The sequence below is a fragment of the Paroedura picta genome, chromosome 10, assembly GCF_049243985.1.
Source record: "Paroedura picta isolate Pp20150507F chromosome 10, Ppicta_v3.0, whole genome shotgun sequence".
Classification (NCBI taxonomy): Eukaryota; Metazoa; Chordata; class Lepidosauria; order Squamata; family Gekkonidae; genus Paroedura; species Paroedura picta.
Genome location: NC_135378.1, coordinates 26,143,814 through 26,168,592, shown reverse-complemented (window position 1 = coordinate 26,168,592; position 24,779 = coordinate 26,143,814). Strand labels below are relative to the sequence as shown.

Genomic DNA, 24,779 nt, shown 5'->3' with positions numbered 1-24,779 from the left:
CCTTCCATGGCATTGCACCCCATTGAGGTTCCTCTCCTCCCCAGACTCCATCCCCAACTTTCCAGGAGTTTCCCCATCTGGCACCCCTCCATCCCCTGCCGGTGGCCAAGGAGCTATGGCAAGCCCACCTTCAGCCTCGCGAGGCGTCTGTGGGGGCAAAACGGAGGAGGGGAAGGGAGAAAGGGCTCCAGTAGGCCGGAGCCAAACAGGGCGGGATGAACATGCTACGGATGCGAATTATCCGGCAATTCCGCACCTAGCTGTGGAAACCCGCCTGAGGAGAAGACGGCGTCAGAAAAGAAAGCCCCGAGAACACGAAGGAGCAGCTGCAGGCCTCGCCGCTAGGCGCTTTCTCGTTAGGCCGGGCGCAGTGGCAGAGCTCAGGGGGAGCCGTCAGCCGAGAGCGAGCGAGGGACCTCCGCCACCTTTCCGCACGCGCCCGGCGGCCCCGAGGCGCCTCGTTTCCACCCCACCCCCGGCAAGGCCCGTGTTGGCTTTGGCCCCGCGGGAAGGCGGCCGGGAGAGGCTCTTCGCCGGCCGGGCCAGGGAAGGGCGGAGACGGGCCCTCGCCGGGAGAGGGACGCCTTTCCTCCCGGCCCGCCTTTGGGCCCCCGAGCGCGCCTCCATCTTGGATCCGCCTCCGCATTTTGCCCTCGTCCCTCCTGCGGGGCCCCGCCAGCCGCGTCCCTCTTTCTCGAGGCGGGGCGCGGGAGAGGTGCGTGGCTTGCGCCCTGCAGGCTTCCCCCGCCCGCCTCCTTTCCTAAGCCGCGTCCCTCCTGGCTGCCGGTCCCGTTTGCAGCAAGGCAGCCCCGTCCTCCTGCACGAAAAGAACCGCGGCTTCTGCTCGGCTGCAGCGCAGTCCGCCCGCCCGCCCCTTTGAGGGGGCCCGTGTGTCCCTCCCACCGAGCGCGCAGGAGGCTGCGATGAATGGGGAAGCCGCGCTTTAAATAGAGGCGGCGCCAGCGCCTCGCCTCCCACACTCGCCTGGCTCCCGGCGCCTCTCTCCATCTGCGGCATCGCCTCTTGCGCCGTCTGGCCCCGAGGCGTCGGAAAAACCTCGTCGCCGGGTAGGTCTTCCCTCTCCGCCCTGCTCAGGGGGGCGATTTCCTCTCGGTCGGATCTCCTGGCCTTTCCCGAATGCCTGGCCCCGTTTCTTCGCGCGGCCAACCGGCAGATCCTCGGATCTGACTCCTTTTTCCCCCTCCCCTCTTCCTAACGGGGCAAAGGTCTGATGGAAAGGGATCCTTTCGCACGACCAGGACCGCGAGCTTGCGGGTATAGATATGTAGGCATGTGGAAATCTCCGGATTCCCGTCTGTGTTGCAGAGGCGGCGCCGGTTAAGGCTCTTGATGGGCTTCTTGGCTAACCCGCTGCGTGCTTAATCCGAAGCGTAAGGCGATCCTCCCCCTTCGCAACCCTCTAGTAAAGGAATGCCTTTGTCAGAGCTTGTGAATGACTCCTCTTTTGCAATGCTGCTTCCTTTAAAAGAGGGAGGGGGGGTTGCCTTCCACCGCAAAAGAAGTACAAAAATTAGACTCCACGTTTCTTTTCAGAATTGCCGTGGAGCAGTTTATAGACTGGCCGATAAAAAGGAAGGATACTCTCTGGGTTAGAAGAACTACTGGGGGAAAGTTTTGCAACCTCCAGATTGTCCTCTATACAAATGAACCCAGAATAATCTTTGGAAACTTCTGAAAAAAACCTTTCTGGAGGATGAATGAGGAAAAGAAATATACTTGCATTGCTCTTGAGCTGTTGGAGGAAACATGGGATTTTAATAAATTTAGGCTATTCTGAATACATTAAATATTGGGCTTCAGTAAAATGCTGCACGTTGCAGTATTAAGTCATGAATTCTTATGTCTGTTACATTTGCATTCAGCATCTCCTGTAAGGAGTGCAGAGTGGGGATTTGTTCATCATTTTATCTTAACCCCCTTAAGTATGTTGGGCAGATTGGCCCAGGATCATCCAGTGAACCATGGCTGGATAAGAATTTGAACTCTGCCTACTAATGTGCAAGGTTTATTTAGAACTGCTGCCGTGTTTTGGAAGATTTTTAAGGTTGATTGGTTGGGCTTTGATTGTTTTAAATTGTTTTATGGTGTTTTATTGAGGTTTTTATGTTCGTTAGCCTCCATGAGCCTTCGTGGGAGTGGTGGGATATAATTAATAATAATAACAACACCGTTTTGGCTGTCCCCTAGTGCTGGTGGTTCCTGTAATGTTATTGATGACGGGTTAAACTAAACCTTAATAGAATGTTAACCTTGCTATGACCTTCTCAGTACCATCCTGTTGATGGTACTTTCCCAAATGGGGACCAGATGCTTGGGAAGGTTGAAGGATCGCTCAGAGGGCCCTCATCACACTTGGGAGAATGTTCCATCAGGCTGGAGCCAGGACTATTTTATTTCTTTTGAGCCAGGGATCCTGAGCAAATACTGATCACTTGAATCTACATTCCAGTTTTTGGCTGCCTTTTCCATTACTTGTTGGGATCTTTATAAGATTCTCACTCACTTTATTGACCATCAGGACACATTTTGCTTGCTCAACATGTATATGCAGTGAAAAACATGGAAGATGCAGTTTCCATGGCCAGATCTTTGTAAGATCTAAAAGAGAACAGTGGAAAGGGCAGGGGCATCATCTCCTTTTGGATCCTGACCCACATCTTAGATAATCCAGAGATTTGGCATAGATGACCCAGAGATTCAGTTTAGGGGATATTTAGGTAGAGCTAGGTGACCAAAAGTCCCCAAGAAAATAATGTGAGGCAGAGAGATGGACCTCTGTGACAAGGAAATGACTCAGAGTCCCAAAGACAGAAAAGTAGAGTGGATAAGTGGAGAGATTGAGACTGCACAATTTTGGCTGGAAGAACCGTGGTAGTTATAGGATCCAACACAAAAGAGCATCAGAGAAATAATTGTACGGTCCGTGAATTAATGGTGAGTCCAAGGTAATCTTTGTGTTTCCTGGCTCTTGACTGAGTTGAGGGAGTGGCTTCCCAGAATTGAAAACAAAAAAGTGATTGCATCCAGGTAGGTTGAACAAAAGGGCTGGCAAGGTAGAACCTTCCCTGTAGAAGGTTGAGAGGAGGAATTTCAGGCAAGGTCAGTAAAAAGGCTGCTTTGATAGTAATTAGATTTTGTACTTTGGAAGACTTGTCCTTGCTAATGGAATTACATTGGTAGATCAAGATGGGTGCCTGATTTAGCAAGCCTTCTGGCAGTGAATAGGCATGCAGGTGTCCCATCAATGAAACAGTCTCAGATTTTGGTAGGAGAGACATTGCAAAAACATTTTTAGTAGGCACAGGGGTAGACACATGGAAATAAATAGTACATAAAAATCTAGGCCAGAAGAAATTGTAATAGCCAGCAACATAGATTCTGTGTAAAATAGTTAAATAAATTAATGGAAGTTAGACCTATTGATGTATACTAACCACACAATATAATCTTAAACAGGTCTACTTAGAGATCTACTCATGGGGCTAACTTATTTGGATGGCATTGATAATGACCTGATACAGAAACCTCACGTGCAGAGGCCTTTATATCTCTAGCTACTAGATCAGGAAATCCCATCCAGGGATCCATGAGCCCCTGGAGGTCTGTGGGAGCTTGGGGGGGGGCACAGCCTTTCACCTCCTGCCTTAATGGACTTGGATGCCGTGGGTATAGAAATCAAAATGAGGAGAGTCAGTTGTGTTGTGGAATTGAGAGTCTGGACCAGGGGTAGTCAAACTGCGGCCCTCCAGATGTCCATGGACTACAATCCCCATGAGCCCCTGCCAGCAAATGCATTTGCTGGCAGGGGCTCATGGGAATTGTAATCCATGGACATCTGGAGGGCCGCAGTTTGACTACCCCTGGTCTGGACTATCTTCTCGGCTCCTGCCATTCTTTCAAGCAGATATGAGGAGAAACTGCTGTAGTAGTAGTAAAGATGAGAAGGAGGAGAGAAAGGAGGGCGGTGGGTGGTGTCATTTCCAGGGGGTGTGACAGGGAGGTGTAACCTGCTCACATCACTTCCAGGGGGTCCTTGAAAATTTATTTCAGGGGCTGCTCCACGGTCCTGATGTTGAAAAAGGCTGTACTAGACTGTGGGACAGGAAGCAACTGACGCCCTTGAGAGCCAGCCTGGTGTAGTGATTGAGAGTTGCAGCTTCTAATCTGAAGAGCCAGGTTTGATTCCTCACTCCTCCACATGAAGCCAGCTAGGTGACCATGGGTGAGTCACAGCCCTGTTAGAGCTGTTCTCATAAGCAGTTCTGTCAGAGCTCACTCAGCCTTCCCTACCTCACAGAGTGTCTGTTGTGGGGAGAGGAAGCGAAAGGTGTTTGCAAGCCACTTTGAGACCCCTTCAGGTAGTGAAAAGCGGGGTATAAAAACCAACTCTCCTTTTTCTTCTTTGCACCTGACCGTGAATACCCCCGGGGCATCTGGCTGGGCACTAGAAATTACCATGCTGAACCAGAAGGACCTTTGGTCTGATTTAGCAAGGCAGTTCTTACAGTCTAATAAGCGATTAAATGTAATGTGTTAACCGGTGGACTTTTTCCTGGCACTGCGTGACCGGTGCTGTCGAAAAAGAAGTTGACATGCCTGTTTAATCATTGTCAGCACACATCTCTCACTGCAGTTGTAAGGTCTTTTGGAATGTGGATTGAGGTGCAAAATGGAATCCTGTCATTACAATAAAATAATTTTTATGATCAAACATAACAAAAAGCCGGCCTCAGCCCGTGGGCTGCAATGGGATGTAAAGATGGCAATGGGAAAAGTGCCGCTCTTTTTCAACCTTCGTGAATTCTGCCCAGCGACACTGATTTTTAAAAATGTAGAAACTTGGAGGAAAAATCAGATTGAATCAGCCACAAGTTACGTACAGTGTGCTCCGCAGCAGAATTGAACCCTTCTAAGCCCATTGACCTCAGTGGATTTAGAAGAATGTCTTTGTTTAGGATTGTGCGGTAAATGAAAGAAAACCGAAATATGCCTGTCATTTGAACTATTTGGGCAGCTACTGTGAGAATGTCCAGATGAAGACTAGAGCAAGGATCCTCAACCTACGGTCCTCCAGATGTTCATGGACTACAATTCCCATGAGCCCCTGCCAGCATTTGCTTTAATTCATGGGAATTGTAGTCCATGAACATCTGGAAGACCGCAGATTGAGGATCCCTGGACTAGAGTACCCTGCTGGAGTATGTACTGGGCCTTTCCTGAAATACTCAGGTACCTGAGTTTGGGAAGGGAGTGTATTCTTAATCTCTCAGTCCAGTAGTGTTTCAGAAGGAAAAACTTGGTGGGTGACTGTTCCTTCAGGTGCCCATGTAAAGACTACGTGGAACAGACATGCTTTCTCAATAGGTCTGCTCATGCAACTCTTTAAACCAGGGGTAATCAACCTGTGGTCCTCCAGATGTCTATGGACTACAATTCCCATGGGCCCCTGCCAGCAAATGCTGGCAGGGGCTCATGGGAATTGTAGTCCATGGACATCTGAAGGACCACAGGTTGACTGCCTCTGCTTTAAACAATGAGGTCTGACAGTGACTCTCTTGAGCAGGTCTGATTGTAATCTTAAGAATGTTTTATGGCTTCCTGACAAACCTTTCAGTAACTGTGAATGCAAGATCTTCCCTTAAGGCTAACTAGGAACTGACGAAGAGGGCTTGCCCTCGAAAGCTCACGCCTTGAATAAATCTTTGTTGGTCTTAAAGGTGCTACTGGTCTCTGATTTTATTGTGCTATTTCAGACCAACTCGGCTACTCATTTGAATCTATGAACTACATTCAAGTCAGGAAGACTCTTGAAATGAAGGGTGTAAGACTTGAGTGCTAGCTGAGAAGCAAACAATGTGAAATCATGCTTTATAAACCTCTCAAGTTACCATCTACTGCAGTTTTATATGTGCTCTGTACCGTCACCCCATGATATATGGATATTCTGGAAATGGAGGGGACTTGATCTGTTTAACCTGGAGAGAAGACGACTAAGAGGTGATGTGATAGCCATCTTCAAGCACTTGAAGGCCTGTCACAAGAAGAGTTGTTTTCTGTTGCCCCAGGGGTGGCCAGAAGCAAGGGCTCATGGTAATCGTAGTCCATGGACATCTGGAGAGCCATAGTTAGGCCACCCTTATCCCAAGGGGTCAGACCAGAACCAATGGGATGAAATTAATACAAAAGAATTTTTGGCTAAACATCCAGAAGAAGTTCCTGACAGAGAGGTTCCTCAGTGGAACAGACTTCCTTGGGAGGTTGTGGATTTGCCTTCTTTGGAAGTTTTAAAGCAGAGGCTAGATAGCCATCTGGCAGAGATGTTGATTCTGTTAACTTTAAGTGAATGGGCAGAAGGGACTGTGTTGGTGTTTGATGCTTGTGGCCCTTCCTTGCATGTCCAGGGAAATGCCGGTCAGGAAGTGAATTTCCTCTCAGCCAAACTGGCCAGGGATTCTGGGGGGAGGGTTGGGGGGCATCATCTGGGCATGAAATTGGGATTACTGTGGCTGGGCAGGGAGTTGTGTATTTCCTGCATTCTGCAGGGGGTTGGACTAGGTGACCCTGGTGGTGTCAACTATGATTCTATGCTTTCTTACATCTGAATGCAAACCCATTTTTAAATCTAATTTGCTAGATTAAAAGGATGCCTGCTGAATTAATATTTTATTAGAACATTCATACGCTGCCTTTCCTTGTGATTGATTCAAGGCAGCTTACAATAATGGTTAAACCCCTTTTCAATGAAAAATGAAACAAAATAACAGACTCCGAATCTCTCCCTTCCACCTCACGTTAAATGTGATCATAGTTCCATCCACAGGGTGCATTTGCACAACTGTGTGTTTGCTTCAGCGTAAATTTAATCCTAGCCTTGCAACTTGCCTTTGAGTAAACAGACACTGGCCTAGTTTTTCCAAGGTGAAGGCTGGAAAATTGATAGAGAGCCATGGGGGCAATGAACAGGTCCTTGCGTAATGTGACTCTGCTTAAGAAACACAATTCTGTGGTTGCTGGCATGCACCCTTTTGCTCTGAGCCTGACAACTCAAAAGATGCCTGTGTTCAAAAGTTGGCTGCTACGCTATAGCTACACTTCATTTGCCCAAGAGAGGGAAGGTGATGTGCTGTTGCAGGCATTGGGTGACTCTCGCAAATTTTCCAAGATGTTACACTGCAATGAAGCCAGCGTGGTGTGGTGGCTCGTGTGTCAGGCTAAGAACTAGGAGACCCGGGATCCAATCCCCACCGTCCCATGGAAACTCACTGGGTTACCTCTGGCCAATCACACCCTCTCTGTGTAGTCTACCTCATAGGGTTGGTGTGAGGATAAAACAAGGGAAAGGGGAATGATGTTTGCTCCTTTGATTTCCCATCAGAGAGAATGTTGTTGTTATGTGCGAAGTCGTGTCCGACCCATCGCGACCCCATGGACAATGATCCTCCAGGCCTTCCTGTCCTCTACCATTCCCCGGAGTCCATTTAAGTTTGCACCTACTGCTTCAGTGACTCCATCCAGCCACCTCATTCTCTGTTGCCCCCTTCTTCTTTTGCCCTCGATCGCTCCCAGCATTAGGCTCTTCTCCAGGGAGTCCTTCCTTCTCATGAGGTGGCCAAAGTATTTGAGTTTCATCTTCAGGATCTGGCCTTCTAAAAAGCAGTCAGGGTTGATCTCCTCTAGGACTGACTGGTTTGTTCGCCTTGCAGTCCAAGGGACTCGCAAGAGTCTTCTCCAACACCAGAGTTCAAAAGCCTCAATTCTTCGACTCTCGGCCTTCCTTATGGTCCAACTTTCGCAGCCATACATTGCAACTGGGAAGACCATAGCCTTGACTAAACGCACTTTTGTTGGCAATCAGAGAGAATAATGGCGTACAAATAAACCCTATTTTTCAAAGCTCTGTCGGTTGTGCTAGAAAAAAACATCTGTCTTTTTGTAATTGTTTACAGATGTTTCACTACAAATCCCTTACTTCAGTCCCCTAAACTGGCATTGGCAGATTTTTGAAGTGTTTCCAGATTAAGCATGTTTTTAAATGAAATGAGTATAAATATTTGAGCACCAATATGTCACTACCAGGAAATATTCTGGTTAGGTGGGTTATTGAACAATCCGACTGGTTTTACAGTTTTAAATCCTGTAAATTGACCCGGTTCCATTTTGTTTGTTCTCACCAGAGCAATCATGTTTGAGATTAAGAAAATCTGCTGCATTGGTGCTGGGTATGTCGGTGGGCCCACGTGCAGCGTCATTGCACACATGTGCCCCAAAGTTAAGGTCACAGTTGTTGATGTCAATGAAGCCAGAATCAGAGCATGGAATTCTGACACACTTCCAATTTATGAGGTAAAATCTGAATTTAGAAATATACTTCTCCACCTTTACTCTCCTTGCTGTGTACACTGCGGTTTTTCTCTGCAAAAGGGCATCCCTTAGAAATGGCGTTTGTCACTTGCCTTTGGATGTGGCTCTCCCTCCAAAGGGTTTTAAAGGGTCAAAGGTGTTGTAAACACATATGTAGTGTTTAAAGTAATTCACACACATTGCAAGCCTGACCTCTCTAAGGGCCTTAGCTAAGTTCCTGTTCCTGTTATATTGTTGTTTAAGATCACTGAAATTGTGCTATTTAGATTGTTGTTGTTGTATTTGTTTATCCTTATCCATGGTTCCTCTATATATTTGTGAAACAGCCTGAGGGGTGGAACATGTCCAGCTGTCCAAGTTGGATTGGCCTTGCCCCTGCAGCTCCCACCCTCTGTCCCAGGACTCTAGCCTCTTTGCTCTCAGATGCACCTCAGTGCCTGGAGCCAGCAGCAGGTAAGGGGAGAGGGCCCTGGGCAAAGGGTCAAAGTGGAGGGACTGCTAACGAGGGCCTCTTGCCCTGCTAAGCTGGGCCTCCTAGCGAGGACCTCCCGGCCTCCTAAGGAGAGCCTCTTGCCCTGCTAGGCTGGGCCTGCTAACGAGGGCCTCGTGGCATGCTGACTGCCTGCTAAGGAGCTCTGTCCCAGCCCTGCTAACAAGCTGGCCAGCCCCCGCCCATCCCACTTGATCCAGGTGCGAGCTGTGGCCCAAAGCCTCCTTCAGCTGGGGAGGGGACCTTTCAAAGGCCCGTTCTTAGGAACGAGCTTTGAAGCTGGTATTGTATATAAATTCATTCCATGTACCCCCCCCCTTGTTGTATGTATGTAAACCTCCCTGAGCCATATGGAAGGGCGATATAGAAATCAAATAAATAAAATATAAATAAATGCATGAGTGAGAGAGAGAATGAGAAGGAAGAACAACAACCAGGAAGAAACCTTTATTCTGGAGCCTTTTTCATCATTTAAATGCCCTCCAAAGTTTCTATAGATGGGGGTGGGGGGAACAGATAACAGCAACTTTACTTTCCCCCCCCCAGGCATCTTGAGGTGGGAAGGATTTCAGTTGGGGGAAAGATGTGAGAAGCAAAGGATCCCATATCTCTCCCCCCTCTGACCTTTTCCCTAAGTAACTGCTAATTCAGGTGGTTTTTTTAATGCGAATATTTCCACATCTTTCCACATCTAAATCTTTGATTTTCTAGTCATCTGACTTAATTTGTACAGCCACGTGACCATTTGTGGCTGTGACTCAGTGACAGAGCCTGTGCTTTGCATGCAGAAGGTCCCAAGTTCAAACCCCAGCATCACTAGTTAAAAGGACCGGGCAGTGGGTGAAAGTCGGAGAGACCTCAGCCTGAGACCCAGGAAAGCTTCTGCCAGTCTGAGTAGAAGATACTGACCTTGATAGACGAAGGGTCTAATTTAGTATAGAGCAGATTCATCTTTTACTGTGTTTCATGGCTGAAACCTACAAGCCAATCTGCAGTTGCTCCGGTAACCGGTCTTTGCATTGTACCAGAGTCGTTGCAAAAACGCCTGCTGGAATGTTAATCTTCTTCGTAGACTGGGTGTGGGCGCTGACATTTCTTTGAAACAGCATCAGTGATTTATATGTGAAATGCCACCAATAAATTCTCTCTCATAGTTTGCTGATTCAAATGTAATTAGGCTTCTAGACCGAAGAGGAAGTAGCTGGACAACAGCATAGGAGAGAAGTGCAGGGAAGGAGAAATCATGTGACCTTGAGGATTTCCGGCCTGATTAACATCCTATCATATCATATTAGAGCAGGGGTAGTCAAACTGCGGTCCTCCAGATGTCCATGGACTACAATTCCCATGTTGGCAGGGGCTCATGGGAATTGTAGTCCATGGACATCTGGAGGGCCGCAGTTTGACTACCCTTGCTTTAGGGTTAGGTCTGGGCCAAGCAATTGAGCTACATTAGCAAGATCTCATGTGTGTAGAGGGATCTTTTTTTTTTTACTGCTGTTTGTTTAAATGTACTCGTATAAAGTTTTTAAACTCAAAAAACTTCTTGACAATTTTCCAGCCAGGGTTAAAAGAAGTGGTTGAATCCTGCAGAGGTAAAAACCTCTTTTTCTCCACCAATATCGACGATGCCATCAAAGAAGCTGATCTCGTGTTCATTTCCGTAAGTAACGACTTTTGCCCTGGAATAATTTAGGCTGCACCAAGCATGTATTGCAGTGGAAGGGGTCAGGGGAATAGGGGCTGTTCCAACCCACTCTAGCCGTGAGCTTCTGTGACAAGGAGTTCAATTCAAAGGAGGGTGGGAATGGTTAAAGGGGGAGGGATTTCAAGGATAAACAAAAAGACTCTGCCATTTTGTGCGTGATCCACATGTACTTAGGGCCAATTCATGCTTCACGTTTAAAGTTCTCTGTAGCCCCCACATAAAAATATAAAGTAGTGACACCCAGGCTCTCACAGGTATGTGGAACACACACCTACGCCTGAGCTCTTTGATCCTCTCTCTCTCTCTCTCTCTCCTCTCTCTCTCTCTCTCTCTCTCTCTCTCTCTCTCTCTCTCTCTCTCTCTCTCTCTCTCTCTCTCTCTCTCTCTCTCTCTCTCTCTCTCTCTCTCTCTCTCTCTCTCACACTCACTCACACACACACACACATACACATCATGTTCCCCTTCCCCTCATTTCCTCAACATACTCCCTCCCCCAACACACACACAAACATGCACACAAAGAGTCCTCCCCCCTCCCTCCCTCCTTACCTGTTCTCCCAGGAGGGCCCCAGTGTCTTCGGGCCTGGAGGGCAGTGCATGTGCATGTATTGTGGCCCTGGGAACCATGCAGCCTCCACCCCGGACGCCAGAGGCCTCCGGGGTGGCACCTTGGCTTTGGCCAACCTCTGCCCCAGAGGCCAGCACCTCTCTCCCTCCTTCACAGCCAGTGCCCCAGCCTCCGCCTCCACTGGTTTGCCTCCCTTCTTACCTCTTCTAGTTCGCTCCCTGGGGCAGGACTATGGACGTCATGTCCATACCCATTTCCATTCCAGGAGGCACACCAGAAGATGTGTTCCACATCAAAAACTTGCACAGGCCTGACACTTGCAGATATAAATGTCAAGGTTTTCCTATAGTAGATGTACAAGGGGAAATAGTTATGCCCCTTCCGCCATATTCTTATTGCAGGAAATCTTGCAGTGTGATTCTGTGCACATCTATGCAGAATTAAGTTCTGCTGAATTCAGTGGGAATTACTTCCAGTAAGCCTGTATCACTGCACCCTCAGCCATCACAACCCTCTTGTGCCCCTCCCAAGCAACAGTGCTGCAAGTTTATTTTACAATTTAAATTGGAGTTGCTTTTTTTTCCTTTGCATCCATGTTTTGAAAGCGAAGAGTGTATGAGCTGTCTTAGCATTGTTGTGGGAGGGTTGTGTGATAGCATCAGGGCAATGGGGAAATAAAAGACAGGAAGTTCAGTTGTCAGAATACTCATTCCTCACTTGATATATTGATGCAAAGCGATCACTGGAAATTAGGACTAGTCCGTTTGGGGGAGCAGGAAGTACATAGTGTCACAACTTTCCTTCGCAATTAAACATCCGGGCATCAGCAAAGCTGCAGCGATGAATTGAATGGTTCTTTTCACAAAATCCTGCATGAATCTAGCAATTTTTTTTTTAGAAGCAATTGGTAGGTCTGTTTTCTGTTTATCTACCCTGCCACCGGGGCAGTGGGCCTGAGCAATGAAACAGAAATCTCTCTGTGTTGGAAGAATTCCTAAGGCAGTTTTTCTTCAGTAGGATCTTTCTTTTCAGATAAATGGAAGCCAAGAATGCATCAAGGCCCACTTGATTCTTTTTTATAGAGGCTTTCCTGCCTCTTTCCTGCTTCTTTCCTTCTTTCCTTCTTTCCTTCTTTCCTTCTTTCCTTCTTTCCTTCTTTCCTTCTTTCCTTCTTTCCTTCTTTCCTTCTTTCCTTCCTTCCTTCCTTCCTTCCTTCCTTCCTTCCTTCCTTCCTTCCTTCCTTCCTTCCTTCCTTCCTTCCTTCCTTCCTTCCTTCCTTCCTTCCTTCCTTCCTTCCTTCCTTCCTTCCTTTCTTTCTTTCTTTCTTTCTTTCTTTCTTTCTTTCTTTCTTTCTTTCTTTCTTTCACCCCAAAATGGTTTTCTTAATTCAGTGTTGAGCAACAGGCTAGATTGAAATGAACTGGTACGTGCACAGAAGCTATTATCTCGGAAAGGGATGACAATCCTGCAGGAAGGCACATGTTGTTATGGCGATATTTAAAAAGAGGAACCACACAATCTGCATCTGTGCCTGAGCTTTGCCAAGGCTGAGGACACAAATCTGGAGCAGCAGCTAAGGGCTGTTTGTTGGTCTGATTATTAGTTTGCTTCTTTGGGCAACATATCCTAGAGGATACACAAGCCGAACCCCTGCCTGGCATCCCTGAAGCACTAGTTTAGTGCTTGAACTTCAGGCTTGAATCCTGGCATCCTGCAGCACAGGTGTAGTCCTCTGGGCCTTTCCTAGGAATTTGATTTTCTCCTGAAATTATGATCCAACGTTTAATTTTACATTTTGCCATGACAGCTAAAGAAGGAGATATCTGGTATCCCACAAAGGATTGTTCTTTGTCTTTACCCATCATTAGGTGAACACCCCAACCAAGACCTACGGCATGGGAAAAGGCCGGGCGGCAGATCTGAAATACATTGAGGCCTGTGCAAGGCGGATTGTTCAGAACTCAAATGGTTATAAAATTGTGACTGAGAAAAGCACTGTCCCTGTGCGTGCTGCAGAGAGCATCCGACGTATATTCGACGCCAACACCAAACCTGACTTGAATTTGCAGGTAAAGTAACAAGGACTTCTCTGTTTTGGATTGAAAGGGCTCTGGTGTCTTGGACGCCCTTCAGGTTGATCTGTGCTCTCTGTGTGCAGGTCCTGTCTAACCCGGAATTCCTAGCAGAAGGCACCGCAATTAAGGACCTGAAGAATCCGGACCGAGTGCTGATTGGGGGAGACGAAACTCCCGAGGGCCAGAAAGCAGTTCGAGCTCTGTGTGCAATCTATGAGCAGTGGGTGCCCAAAGAGAAAATCCTTACAACCAACACTTGGTCATCTGAACTTTCCAAACTGGTTGGTACTGTTTAAAATAGCAAAAGGAAGTATAAAATGTCACCTTGGTAGCGGTAGATCTTCATTCTCCTGATGCCTAACTATTACAAAATCTCATTTAACCCTAAGAAGCAGGTGACATCATTTAGACTTTTTTCACCAAAAGGTTTTCAGATTGCTCCTCTGATTTTTCAGTTTCAAATCCGTGGTATTGAGGCAATACTCGCACGGTTTAATTTGGACTCCCAAGTACCCTTTAACACTCATCTACCTGTTCTAAAGCCACCAAGTCCCTCTATGACATGGTAGTAGCTAACAGATGGAATACACGGAATGTAGCAAGTAAATACCAAATGGACCCTTGTGGACTCAATAAACCATTTAATGAGGGAACCTCCTAAAAGGAATGTGTCAATTTCCAACAGAATGTAATGAGCAAAATGAGATACAATAGTGATTGCTCTGTGAAAGACCTAATCTCCTTCCTTTTCTTTTTTGTATAGTTTCCTTCAGTATTAAGGAACTATCATTTATGGGGACATGGTTATTATAGAACAGAGTCATTCTTTTAAAAACTATTTGCATACCAGTGTAACAAACTTAGTATCAGACAAAAAATGAAGTTTGAATCCATGGCACCTTTAAGATCAACCAAGTTTAATTCTGGGTATACACTTTCATGTGTATGCACATTTCATCAGATACCATGAAGTATGCATGCACATCAAAGCTTATACCCAGAATTAAGCTTTGTTGGGTCAAAAATGCTACTAGATTTGAAATTTGTTCTATTGCTTCAGAAAAACATGGCTTCCCACCTGAATCTATTTTCATGGAAGGCACCACACTGAAAGTATGCAAGTTGTCTTCAGTGATCCGGCTTATAACAATTTTTTGCTTGCTCTGGTATAGATATCGATACGTATTGGCTTTACCTTGTCCACTGTTGATTCCAGCAGAAAGTAACCTCCTTGTTCTGTTTTTCTGTGCTCTTCATCTCCAGGCAGCTAATGCTTTCCTTGCCCAGAGAATTAGCAGCATCAATTCCATCAGTGCTCTGTGTGAAGCAACAGGTGCTGACGTAGAAGAGGTAGCCAGGGCCATTGGAATGGACCAAAGAATTGGAAATAAGTTTCTGAAAGCCAGCGTTGGTAAGTCCTACAAATTGCCTCATTTTGGTTCCTATGCAGGGCCAGTTTATCCATGTAGTTCATGTTACGAGCCCCATGCTTCCAGGGGGCCCCATGGATTAGGGGCCATAGCCTCTCTCCTCTCCTCTTTTCCCTCTTCAAGGACACTTGGAGTGACACCCCTTTGCACTGTGGGGGCCCCCTACACCCCTAGTCTGGTTGCTTTTGTTGAGGAATTATGCCTGGAGTGGAGATGGAATACAGATGATTTTGTTTCTCCTTCTTCCATAAGCTGAGTGCCCTGGAAAGGGCAGGGTATAAATCTAAAAGTAAATCAATAATACTAGAACGGAGTGGTTTTATAGAAATGTGATTGGCAGTAGATTCAAGATAGTCCTAAGGAAGGTGTACTTCACATAGTGAGTGATAGATGTGTGGAATGCGCCAACACATGATGAGATGACAGCTAAATTTCTTGCCTCAGGGCTTGCCTGTGGTTTCCAAATGGCCACTGGATGCTGGCTTAGATGGACCATTAGCCCATCTGTTACATTGTTAGGAAGCGAAATGTAATAAGACACAGGCCTCACCTTTAAAGAACAGGTTGTGGCTTTGCCTTCGGTGGCCAAAGAACTGAATAGTTTTCATTGGACTGGCTGATTTAATCCTTTTCTGTTTGCTTGTTGAAAACCAGTTATTCGATGTTTTAAAAGTACACAGAGCCATCTAACTCAATGTTGTAATGAACTGAAAACAGTTTCTTCATTGAGGAGAGTTTGGCCTCGTCTCCTAAGAAACAGCGGAATGATTATGCTTTAGAATCCAAGCTCCGGCAACACAGTGGCCGATTGTTTCAGAGGTGCATAGAACATTCTCAGAAGTCAGACTTGCCTAAGCAGTTTCTCTTCATTGGAAGGCTCATGAAACCTGCTAATCTGAAGAGGAGCGTTCATTTGCCCTGGCACCAGCCCGGTGGAATGCTTCTCCGAGTGAGATCAGGGCCCTGTGGGATTCACGTTTAAGGTGTCGATAATGACCTTTAAGGCCATATACGGTCCGGGTCCAGCGTATTTTAGGGACCGCCTAAGGCAGTGGTTCTCAACCTTCCTAAGGCTGCGGCCCTCCCTTTGGGTCACCAAGGCTGCTGCCATAATCACCAGTGGAGGCGGCACGGTGGCAGCTTTGGCGACCCCTGGGGAAAGGGTTGATCGATAACCCGCAGGTCGCGACCTCCAGGTTGAGAGCCATTGGCCTAAGGGCTTTACGGCCTGCCAATGCCAATGCCATGGCCCCAAAGTGGTGAGTCTGGCCTCAGCCAGGGCCTTTTCAGCCTTGGCCCCAGCTTGGTGGAATAAGCTCCCAAGTGAGATCAGGGCCTTGTAAAAACTTCAACAGTTCTACAGGGCCTGTAAAACAGAGCTTTTCCACCAAGTCTTTGGGTTGAGGCCAGTTTAGATATAATCCGGTAATAATGGGCCTCCCCCTACACTCCCCCTTTTTTCACTGTGTTATTAAAAATTGTTTTGTCAGTTAGTGGATGGCCAATTAATAGACAGAAGTACTAATCCTAGTGTATGGACAGTTAAGTTTTTAATAATCATGTTTTAAAATGTTTACGTTTTACGATATTTTACTCATGTTGTATTTTACCTCCTTGTTAGCCACCCTGAGACTTTAAGTGAGGGGGTGGTATAGAAATTAAATAAATTAATAAAACAGTTCCAAGGGGCCTGTAAGACAGTACTGTTCTCCCAGGCCTATGGTTGAGGCCTATAGACCACCAACAATTGCTGGCCTCCCTAGACACATACATGTATAGATAATAACACCTAGATGCTATATAATTAATCTCATCTCAGCACTTTATTTCCCCCCTCCCATCAGATAAAAGTTATTAAAACTGGTTTTAATAATTAATTTAATGGTTTAACAAATCTGTGCATTGCATGTTGTGAGCTGGCCCGAGCCCTTGGGGAAGGGCGGCATGGAAATCTAAAAATAAATGTATTACTGCAGGCTACCAAAACCACCCATCAGGTGCTTCTGAAGCTCTGGTTCTGTACATGCTTCCCTGAGAACAAACCTCTTAAATTCTTTGGGGTTTACTTTGGAATAAACCTCTGCAGAAGCAAAGACAGAAAACTGGGTTACATGTCGAGTGCTTGTTTTTATTTCTTCCCACCCAGGATTTGGTGGTAGCTGCTTTCAAAAAGACGTTCTGAATCTGGTTTATCTTTGTGAGGCTCTGAATTTGCCAGAAGTGGCTCGTTACTGGCAACAGGTAAGAACTTGTGTTGTAGAAATCTGACTTCCATTAATACATTTACATTCTGATCCTAAATGTTCAAGCCCATTGACCTCAATAGACTTTAAATAGTGTGCACATGCTGGCAGGGACTCATGAGAATTGTAGTCTGTGGGCAGCTGGAGAGCTGCCGTTTGGTGTAGTAGCTAAGAGTGGTGTACTTCTAATCTGAAGAACGAGGCTTGATTCCCCACCCTTCCTCCACACATACCCTACACATGTACAGTTCTCTCGGAGCTCCTTCAGCCTCACCTACCTCACAGGTTGTCTGTTTGGGGAAAGGAACTGAAGTTGATTTTAAGATGCCTTGAGATTCCTTCCAGTAGTAAAAAACAGGGTACAATAAATCATCTCTTCTTCTTTAGCTGTTTGGATTTCCGTTGAGCTGTGTGCTATATGCCATAACCCATACACCTGTCCTGTCCTATACCTGCATATACCTGTCCTATTGCCATTACAGTATCACTTGTTAATTCTGAGCCACTGTCTTTAAAACCGGCTAAAGAAACAGTTCTGCATACCCTGGGTGCTCTGCATAGCGTTTCATGATCTTTTTTATTTTTGGACTTTTATGAAATCTTTTCACCACTATCAGAATCATACCGTAAAAGTTAAAGCTGCCTTGGGGACTGTCAGTTGAAAGTTGGGATGTACATTAATGTTGTTCTACTGAATGTTATTCTACTGAACCAGAAGCACTGTGCACCCCCCTCCTTGTGCTCCATGTCACTGCAGGTGATTGACATGAATGACTATCAGAGGAGACGATTTGCTTCCCGGATCATTGATAGCTTATTCAACACCGTCACTGACAAGAAGATCGCGATTTTGGGATTTGCATTCAAAAAGGACACCGGAGACACAAGGTAAGACAAGCCCAGCCAGCACTTGTAAGTATTCCATGGATTGCCAATGTTCTATCCTCACCCAGCGTTACTCATTCTGCCAGTCACAGACTGCCATGTTCACTGCTGCCGTCAACAAAAAGGGCATCTCAGAGGCTTTCCATTTCTTCAGCAGCAGCTGTTTTAAGGTGGGAACCGGCTGCCAACCTTCACCAGGCAAAGCTTTGCCCCCCTTGCTGAGATACAGAAGAGATGCCACACAGTAGAATACACATTCTGTGTCTAGAATAAATTATAAAATTACACTGCCTTGAATTCGTGGAGGGATAAAAATGTCCTTGGTAGATAGACTCCACTTCCCCATGTTTTTATTCAATATTTCCATTCAAAGATTCCTATACCAGTTTTTCAAATGAGCTCATTTAATTTTCTTCCTATATCAGATACAAAAAGTTGCTTTCCCCCTCAAGCATTTCATTTATTCATTCCTTTATACTCCACCTTTCTCCCCAGTGGTGTGCCAAAGCAACTTACATCACTCTCTTCTCACCATTTTATATTCACAACAATGCTGCGAAGTAGGCCACAGCGTGTGACTGACCCAAAGGCATCCAACAATGGTTCTAATACGGGGCTCCCATATCCTGGTCTGACAGTCTAATGCAGGGGTAGTCAAACTGCGGCCCTCCAGATGTCCATGGACTACAATTCCCAGGAGCCCCCTGCCAGCGTTCGCTGGCAGAGGGCTCCTGGGAATTGTAGTCCATGGACATCTGGAGGGCCACAGTTTGACTACCCCTGGTCTAATGTCTGCACTATGCTGGCCCTGGTCTGTTACTGTGAATGGCAGCTGTGTATAGCAGCTGGATGAGTAAGAGCAGAGCTATTTTAACCAGAAGCCATTCTGCACAGTTATGTTCACACACTTCTGGAAAGGAGCCCAGCAGCTTTGATGAAAGGAGGATTGTACATGCACAGCATAGGCAGGAGCTGCTTCCCCTGTTGAAATGAGTGGGGGGAGTCCTCATGGGGTGGGAGCCCCTCTGCCAGTAGGAAGCAACTGGGTCAGAGTAATAGCGTAGGCTGAAGGAGTTGTGGATGGTCTGTGGATCAAATTTTAAGAATCTTCCATTGCGTCTTTTGCTCCTGACGCCCGCTGTCTGCAGAACCTGGCTGTGATGCTGCAACCTGAGCAGACTTTGAGGGTTCATAATACACAGTGAGCCTTCAGCCTGTGTCTGGGATCTGGCTTTATTGGTTAGCTTGACTGTTCAGTTATCTTTTACCTGTAGTGCCCTTTCTTCTCCTTTTATGGCCTTGTGGCTGTCGTGCCAGCTCCCATGACTCAGCTGTTTTTCAGTTTGGGTTTACAGACCAGCACTGAGATAATAAAGCAAGAATGGCTTCAACACAGCAGATTGCATGGCTGAGTACCAAGATAGAAATTGTAACTGCTGAAACAGTTACAATTTATTTTTATTTTATATTATTTGCAAGTTGGATAATAATAACCAGGATACTGGTTCTCTGTATCACACTAATAATACTGTAAATTGCATGATTTACTGTACAGAAAACCATGCATCTCTGAGGATTATAGTTTTCCGAACCATGTTTCTAGCTATCATGATTAAAGGGGGGAAAGTATTTAAAAGGCAGGAGCTGTGGGTTTGTTGTGAGTGTAGCTTTGCCAACGTGAAATCGGTAGGCTTACTGGAAGGATCTCAAAGGCTCCGTGTGAGATCAGTAAACTGTAATCTTTTTATCCACCTGCACCTCATAAGCTCTACCACAATTCTGGCTTCTGCATCACCCACCCTTTGTATTTTAACCATATAATTATCTTATGAAAGCTTTTCCCATAAAAAATGTGTTTTTCCCCCTTAGAGAATCATCCAGCATCTACATCAGCAAGTATTTAATGGATGAAGGTGCAAAGCTACATATCTATGACCCCAAAGTTCTGAGAGAACAAATAATCCTGGATCTTTCCCTCCCGGGTGTGTCTGAGGATGATCAAGGTGAGTGAGTCTTGACTTTCGATGCTCCAACTTCAAGACTGCACAAGTATGACTAGAAAGCCGTGTTGGTCTGAAGCAGCAGTTAAAGGTTTGAGTCCAGTCCCACCTTCAAGACCAACAAATCCCCCAATAACACTTTGTGGATCTTAAAGGTGTTCCTGCTTTCAAACTTTGTTTCACGTGTATGACTAGATTGCTTAGTGGTATACTGACAACCAGCCTGGTATAGTGCAGCCTTTCTCAACTTTTTTACCATTGAGAAACCCCTGAAACATTTTTCAGGCTTGGAGAAACCCCAGAAGTGGCGTGATTGTGCAGAATATGGTTGGAAAGCTCAGCTGTGTACACATCCACCCAGGGCCCCTCCCCTTCCCACCCCCTCCAGCCCCATCAATGGCCATTTTGGGAAGGCAGGGGTCAACATGACCATATATGATCATGTCACCCGATAAATGTTTAACACATTTAAAAAATATGTAAAAAAATCCAACTCCCACCCATTTCGGAAACCCTTCCGGGGCCATCAAGAAACCCCAGGGTTTCACGAAACCCTGGTATAGTGGCTAAGAGCAGTAGCCTCTAACCTGGGAACTGGGTTTGATTCCCCCTTCCTCCACATGCAGCCAGTTGGGTGACCCTGAGCCAATCACAGTTCTTTGAGAGCTCTCTCAGCCTCACCCCACCCCATAGAATGTTAGTTGTGGAGAGAGGAAACATAGGCAATCGTAAGCTGCTTTTAGATTCCTTTGAGTAGTAAAATGCAGGGTACAAAAATCAGCTCTTTTTCTACTGCAGCGAGATACTGTGAAGTTAATGGCTGAGCGCACCTTTTGCTTGTTTCTTCCCTGCAGTGTCCCGACTGGTCACCATTAGCAAAGATCCCTATGAAGCATGCGATGGAGCCCATGCCCTCGTGATCTGTACTGAGTGGGACATGTTTAAGGTAAGCAGGATGCAAAACGATAACATTTCAAAAACGAAATAGAAGCATTTAATGTCACTGAAATCAAGTCTCTGGCATTATGTGCAGGAGCTGGACTACGAGCGCATCCACAAAAAGATGTTGAAGCCGGCTTTCATCTTTGATGGCAGGAGAGTCCTTGATGAACTTCATACTGAACTCCAACGCATTGGTTTCCAGGTAATTGCTCTGTTGACTGCTGACTGAGTCACAATAAGAGGCTTTGCATGGCTTCGTAGAGAAACAGGGTAGAGAGCTACATCATACCCTTCACTCCTTTTGGGTATGCCTTTCTTGGAACACTGATACTTTTCTGAAATATGTACCATGCAAACTTCTATTAGCCAAAGCTTGTCAGCTTTAGTGAGATTTGGTTTGTAGATTGTGACCAGGGCTGCTCAAACTATATCGACTGACTGGACAGCCTCCTGGGGCTTCATAAGCCAAGGGGTCCTTCAGTGCTGCATCAACCCCGAGACTGTGAATCTCCAGTAGCATATCAGGCCAGCATTTCTCAACTTTTTAACTGTTGAGAAACCCCAGAAATATTCTCCAGGCTTTGAGAAACCCCACAAGTGACATGATCATGGAGAATATAGTTGGGAAGCATAGCTGTGTACCTCCCCACCCCGGGCCCCTCCCCACCCCCTCAAGGGCCAACATTGGTCATGACGGGGGCAGTCAACATGACCATATATGGTCGTATATTAAAAAATTAACGCCCACCCGTTCGGGAAATCCTTCCAGGGCTGTCAAGAGACCCCAGGGTTTCATGAAACCCTGGTAGAGAAAGCTTGTATTAGGCAATTCTGGAACATGCTTTCAGTTCCTAGACCCAGTGTTGAGCATAGCCTGGTTTTTGCCCAGGGTTGTTGGCTCGCTTGTGTAACTGTCCAAACCACATATTGAACTCTCCAGAGATGGTCTTAACTACGGGCCACCAGGGGAGCTGCCCTGAGCCCTGCATTGGGGAGAATGTTGGTGCAGGTTGAGTGCCAAGCTACCCTCATTGCTAGCAGCCACTGCCAGCTTATTTGCTCCTGCTGCTGCAGACAATGACAGTGAGGGGCATCACTCAGGCAGTGGCCCTAACAGTCATTTCAAAGGCAATGAGAGGTGCTTTCCCCCAGCCACGGAGTGCATTTGCCTTTTGGCAATGAACCATGGAGCGATGGGAGGGCACTACTCTGCTTTATCTCCTGCCTGCTGCATCCAGTGATTTTGAGGCCTCATCCTATGCTCTTGAACGGAGCCCAAGAGTCAGTAGGGTTGACATTTTAACTCATAACTATAAAAGTTTAGAAAGCTCGGTTCAGAGCTGCTATTAGAGAAATATTAAGGGTTTTTTATCACATGAAGGGCGTTGCTGATCACCATATTCACTTCAGCAGGGATGTGCTATCAGGTCCTATTAGCATCTTTTTTTGGCTGCTCCTCACAACTTGGGTGGGAGTGCTTTAGTGCTCTGGTTTGAGTAACTTTGTTTACTCAGCAGGCCCTTTCCTGCAGTGTGTACAGGCATGCTTTGTGTGTCCTCTTTCAGATTACATAGGTTGATCTGCTTGGGTGGGTTGGTGAACAGGAAGTGATTTTGGGGAGGCAGTGGAATTAGATGCCCATTTGATGCCTACCAGTGCTATGCTCAGAGGAAAAGAAGTGTACTTGGCTATTGCACACTGAGATTAACAGCTGTCCTTCAGTGTGCACATCCCTACCTATGCCCCTCCTTACCCTACAGAGAAGCTAATAACCAAAGCAAAGAGGCCCTATGGTTGGCACGATTTATAATGATTAAGGCCCCAGCTGCAAAGTCAGAATTGTTTATTTTGTGATCTCTTGACCACCCTTACTGGCATAGGTGGCTCGAGGCAGTTTCCAACATTGTCATGTGATACAGACCGCTCTGCTTGAGAAAGCAGGCAGAGGAATTGCATATTAAGCGAATGTGGTTAATCTTGGATTTTTTTCCCTCTTCAGATTGAGACAATTGGAAAGAAAGTATCAGCTAAGAGGATTCCGTTTGCTTCATCTTCCGACATACCAAAGTTTAGCCTACAAGATCCTCCGTTGAAGAAGCCAAGAGTATAGGTTTTAAAATCAGTCATGAAGAGTTACGACAGCCATAAAACAGCATCAGTTTTAAAATAGTAAGGGGCCCAATTCAGTCACTTAGGCCTATTTATTCCAGTGGAAGGTCTACACCTTAAACAAATTGAATAGGGACTAAGAAGTGCTTTGCTGGATTGTACGCAGTATGTTCGCATAATGAAGACGGTTTTACACGGAGAGTATAAAAGTACTTGGCACAGCTCAAACCAGAATCTATTTTGTAATCTCTATTTTTATATTATTGGAAACTTCTGTCATTTGTAGGGCAAAAACTGTACAGTTATGATTTTTGATAATCATTTTTATATAAAGAACGCATTGGCTCCAAACTGCAAACTTTATAAAAAGGCTCACAAAACTTTTTAAAGAGAAAAAGGATTTTAATTCCCATTCGCTTGGTACTGTAATTTTGTTTTATGTCTTGTGAAACTGCAGGGGGGGGGAGGGAACACATTAGTCAGCTATAGCCTAAACAACAAAAGACTTGGGGATTCCTTAAAGACCAACAAATGTATTTGGGCCTAAGGTTTCATGTGCCGCAGTCCACCCCCACCCTGCTGCATGCAGGTTGTTTCCTTGGATTCCAGGCAGGGGTGGGCAGGTTGTACAGGGGCCACTTTTCACCTGCCACAGTAACCCCTGGAGGTTGAAGCATTTCATTACCAGAAGCAGAAAACCTAGAAATATCTCCACCCCACTACTAGTGGGGGAAAACCTTAATAACAGTGCTACCTCTTCAACAATACCTTATAATTTTCTGCCTGAGACAGGCTCCATCAGCATGTTTAATAACAGGGCTGTTCCCAGGCCCCTTTTCAAAAGCAATATGTATTTAACTGGATGTCACAGTAATGGAAGAGTCCAACATCACCATAAGTGGCCAGAGCCTGTTGAAAATACACTCAGTTTAAGTTTTGCAGGAGCCACTTTAGAGGATGAGCTGTATAGGGAGTCCCATTTGTTCTCAACCCGTCGATTCCTGTGGCTTGTGTGTCTATCCTTCTTTAGACAAAGTTTATTCATGTCCACCAAACTTGGCAAGGAAGGTTTTGTAAAGTGAGAGAAAACTGGTTTTTCATTTGATTAGGTGGGTGAGATGTGAAACAAATATGGGCTGGTAACTTTCACAGCCTTATTTGTAGGACTACGTTAGATGCTAAGGAATGATTCCATCTTCTTGTCTAGCTAACATTCAGGGTGGTTCCAGAACTCCTAGATGCCATTGTGACCCATTGGAATCTCTGGCTAACAGTTAGGTAGGTTCCAGAATTCCTAGATGCCAATGTGACCTATTGGAACCTTTCCAATGGGCCACAATGACATCTAGGAATTCTGGAACCTACCTGAATGTTAGCCAGAGACAGAAAGCAAGCAAACTGTTGGTCAGCCTGTTCCTTCATACACATTTAATAAACAACCATGGTGAGTTCCACAGTCAGATTTTTGCAATAGGTATTCACTATTAACTGGGGGTGGGGGTCAGAGTGTTGAACTCTTGAGGAGGCTGTGTTTCAATCTCCCCTCCTTCAGAAGCTCCCTGTGCTTCCTTAGGTCTGTCACACACTCAACCTAAACCACATTACAGAGTTCTTAAGAATGAGAGAACAATGTATTTTGCTCTGAACTCCTTGGATGAATTTTCTAATTTAGATGGGTTTGGATCTTTGACAGGAGCTGTCCCGTTGCTCTTGGGGGGGGGGGGGGCTTACATAATAATGTCTACATGGGCTCAAGTGGAAACACTTGGCCTAAAAACCCCAAACAACTGAGTTTTTTTCCTCTTGCTGAAACAAAGGTCGTAGGACTCCAGCAGAACAAAATGTTGTGTATTAATCATGCTTGCTACCTCACTGTGATTACAAATAAATTTTATGCTCATTGATATTAATCTGCTGTGTTGCTGGAATGCTTGGTGTTGAACAACT

At 45.9% G+C, this 24,779-nt stretch overlaps 1 protein-coding gene across 2 annotated transcripts; it reads left to right on the top strand.

The window, feature by feature from the left end:
• The first annotated feature begins 476 nt into the window (after nucleotides 1–476).
• UGDH (UDP-glucose 6-dehydrogenase) lies at nucleotides 477–24,742 on the top strand. 2 transcript variants are annotated; one of them, XM_077301714.1, is made up of 12 exons: nucleotides 477–1,067; nucleotides 8,196–8,364; nucleotides 10,434–10,535; nucleotides 13,017–13,217; nucleotides 13,307–13,504; nucleotides 14,487–14,634; nucleotides 16,800–16,894; nucleotides 17,654–17,784; nucleotides 19,651–19,784; nucleotides 20,636–20,727; nucleotides 20,815–20,925; nucleotides 22,723–24,742. In XM_077301714.1, exons 2-12 carry the CDS (start codon nucleotides 8,203–8,205, stop codon nucleotides 22,831–22,833), a joined length of 1,485 nt encoding a protein of 494 aa, XP_077157829.1. In that variant the 5' UTR covers nucleotides 477–1,067; nucleotides 8,196–8,202; the 3' UTR covers nucleotides 22,834–24,742. The 2 variants fall into 2 exon arrangements, with proteins under 2 accessions (XP_077157829.1, XP_077157830.1); XM_077301715.1 differs by lacking the exon at nucleotides 8,196–8,364 and having other exon boundaries at nucleotides 483–1,067.
• Nucleotides 24,743–24,779: the final 37 nt, after the last annotated feature.

What these genes read in the sequence shown, in the direction of transcription:
- UGDH (XM_077301714.1), top strand. Translation starts at nt 8,203, where the DNA reads ATGTTTGAGATTAAGAAAATCTGCTGCATTGGTGCTGGGTATGTCGGT. An exon ending in CTGATCTCGTGTTCATTTCC is followed by an intron (nt 10,536 to 13,016) that starts GTAAGTAACGAC and finishes ACCCATCATTAG; the next exon opens with GTGAACACCCCAACCAAGAC. An exon ending in AAGGACACCGGAGACACAAG is followed by an intron (nt 17,785 to 19,650) that starts GTAAGACAAGCC and finishes TTTCCCCCTTAG; the next exon opens with AGAATCATCCAGCATCTACA.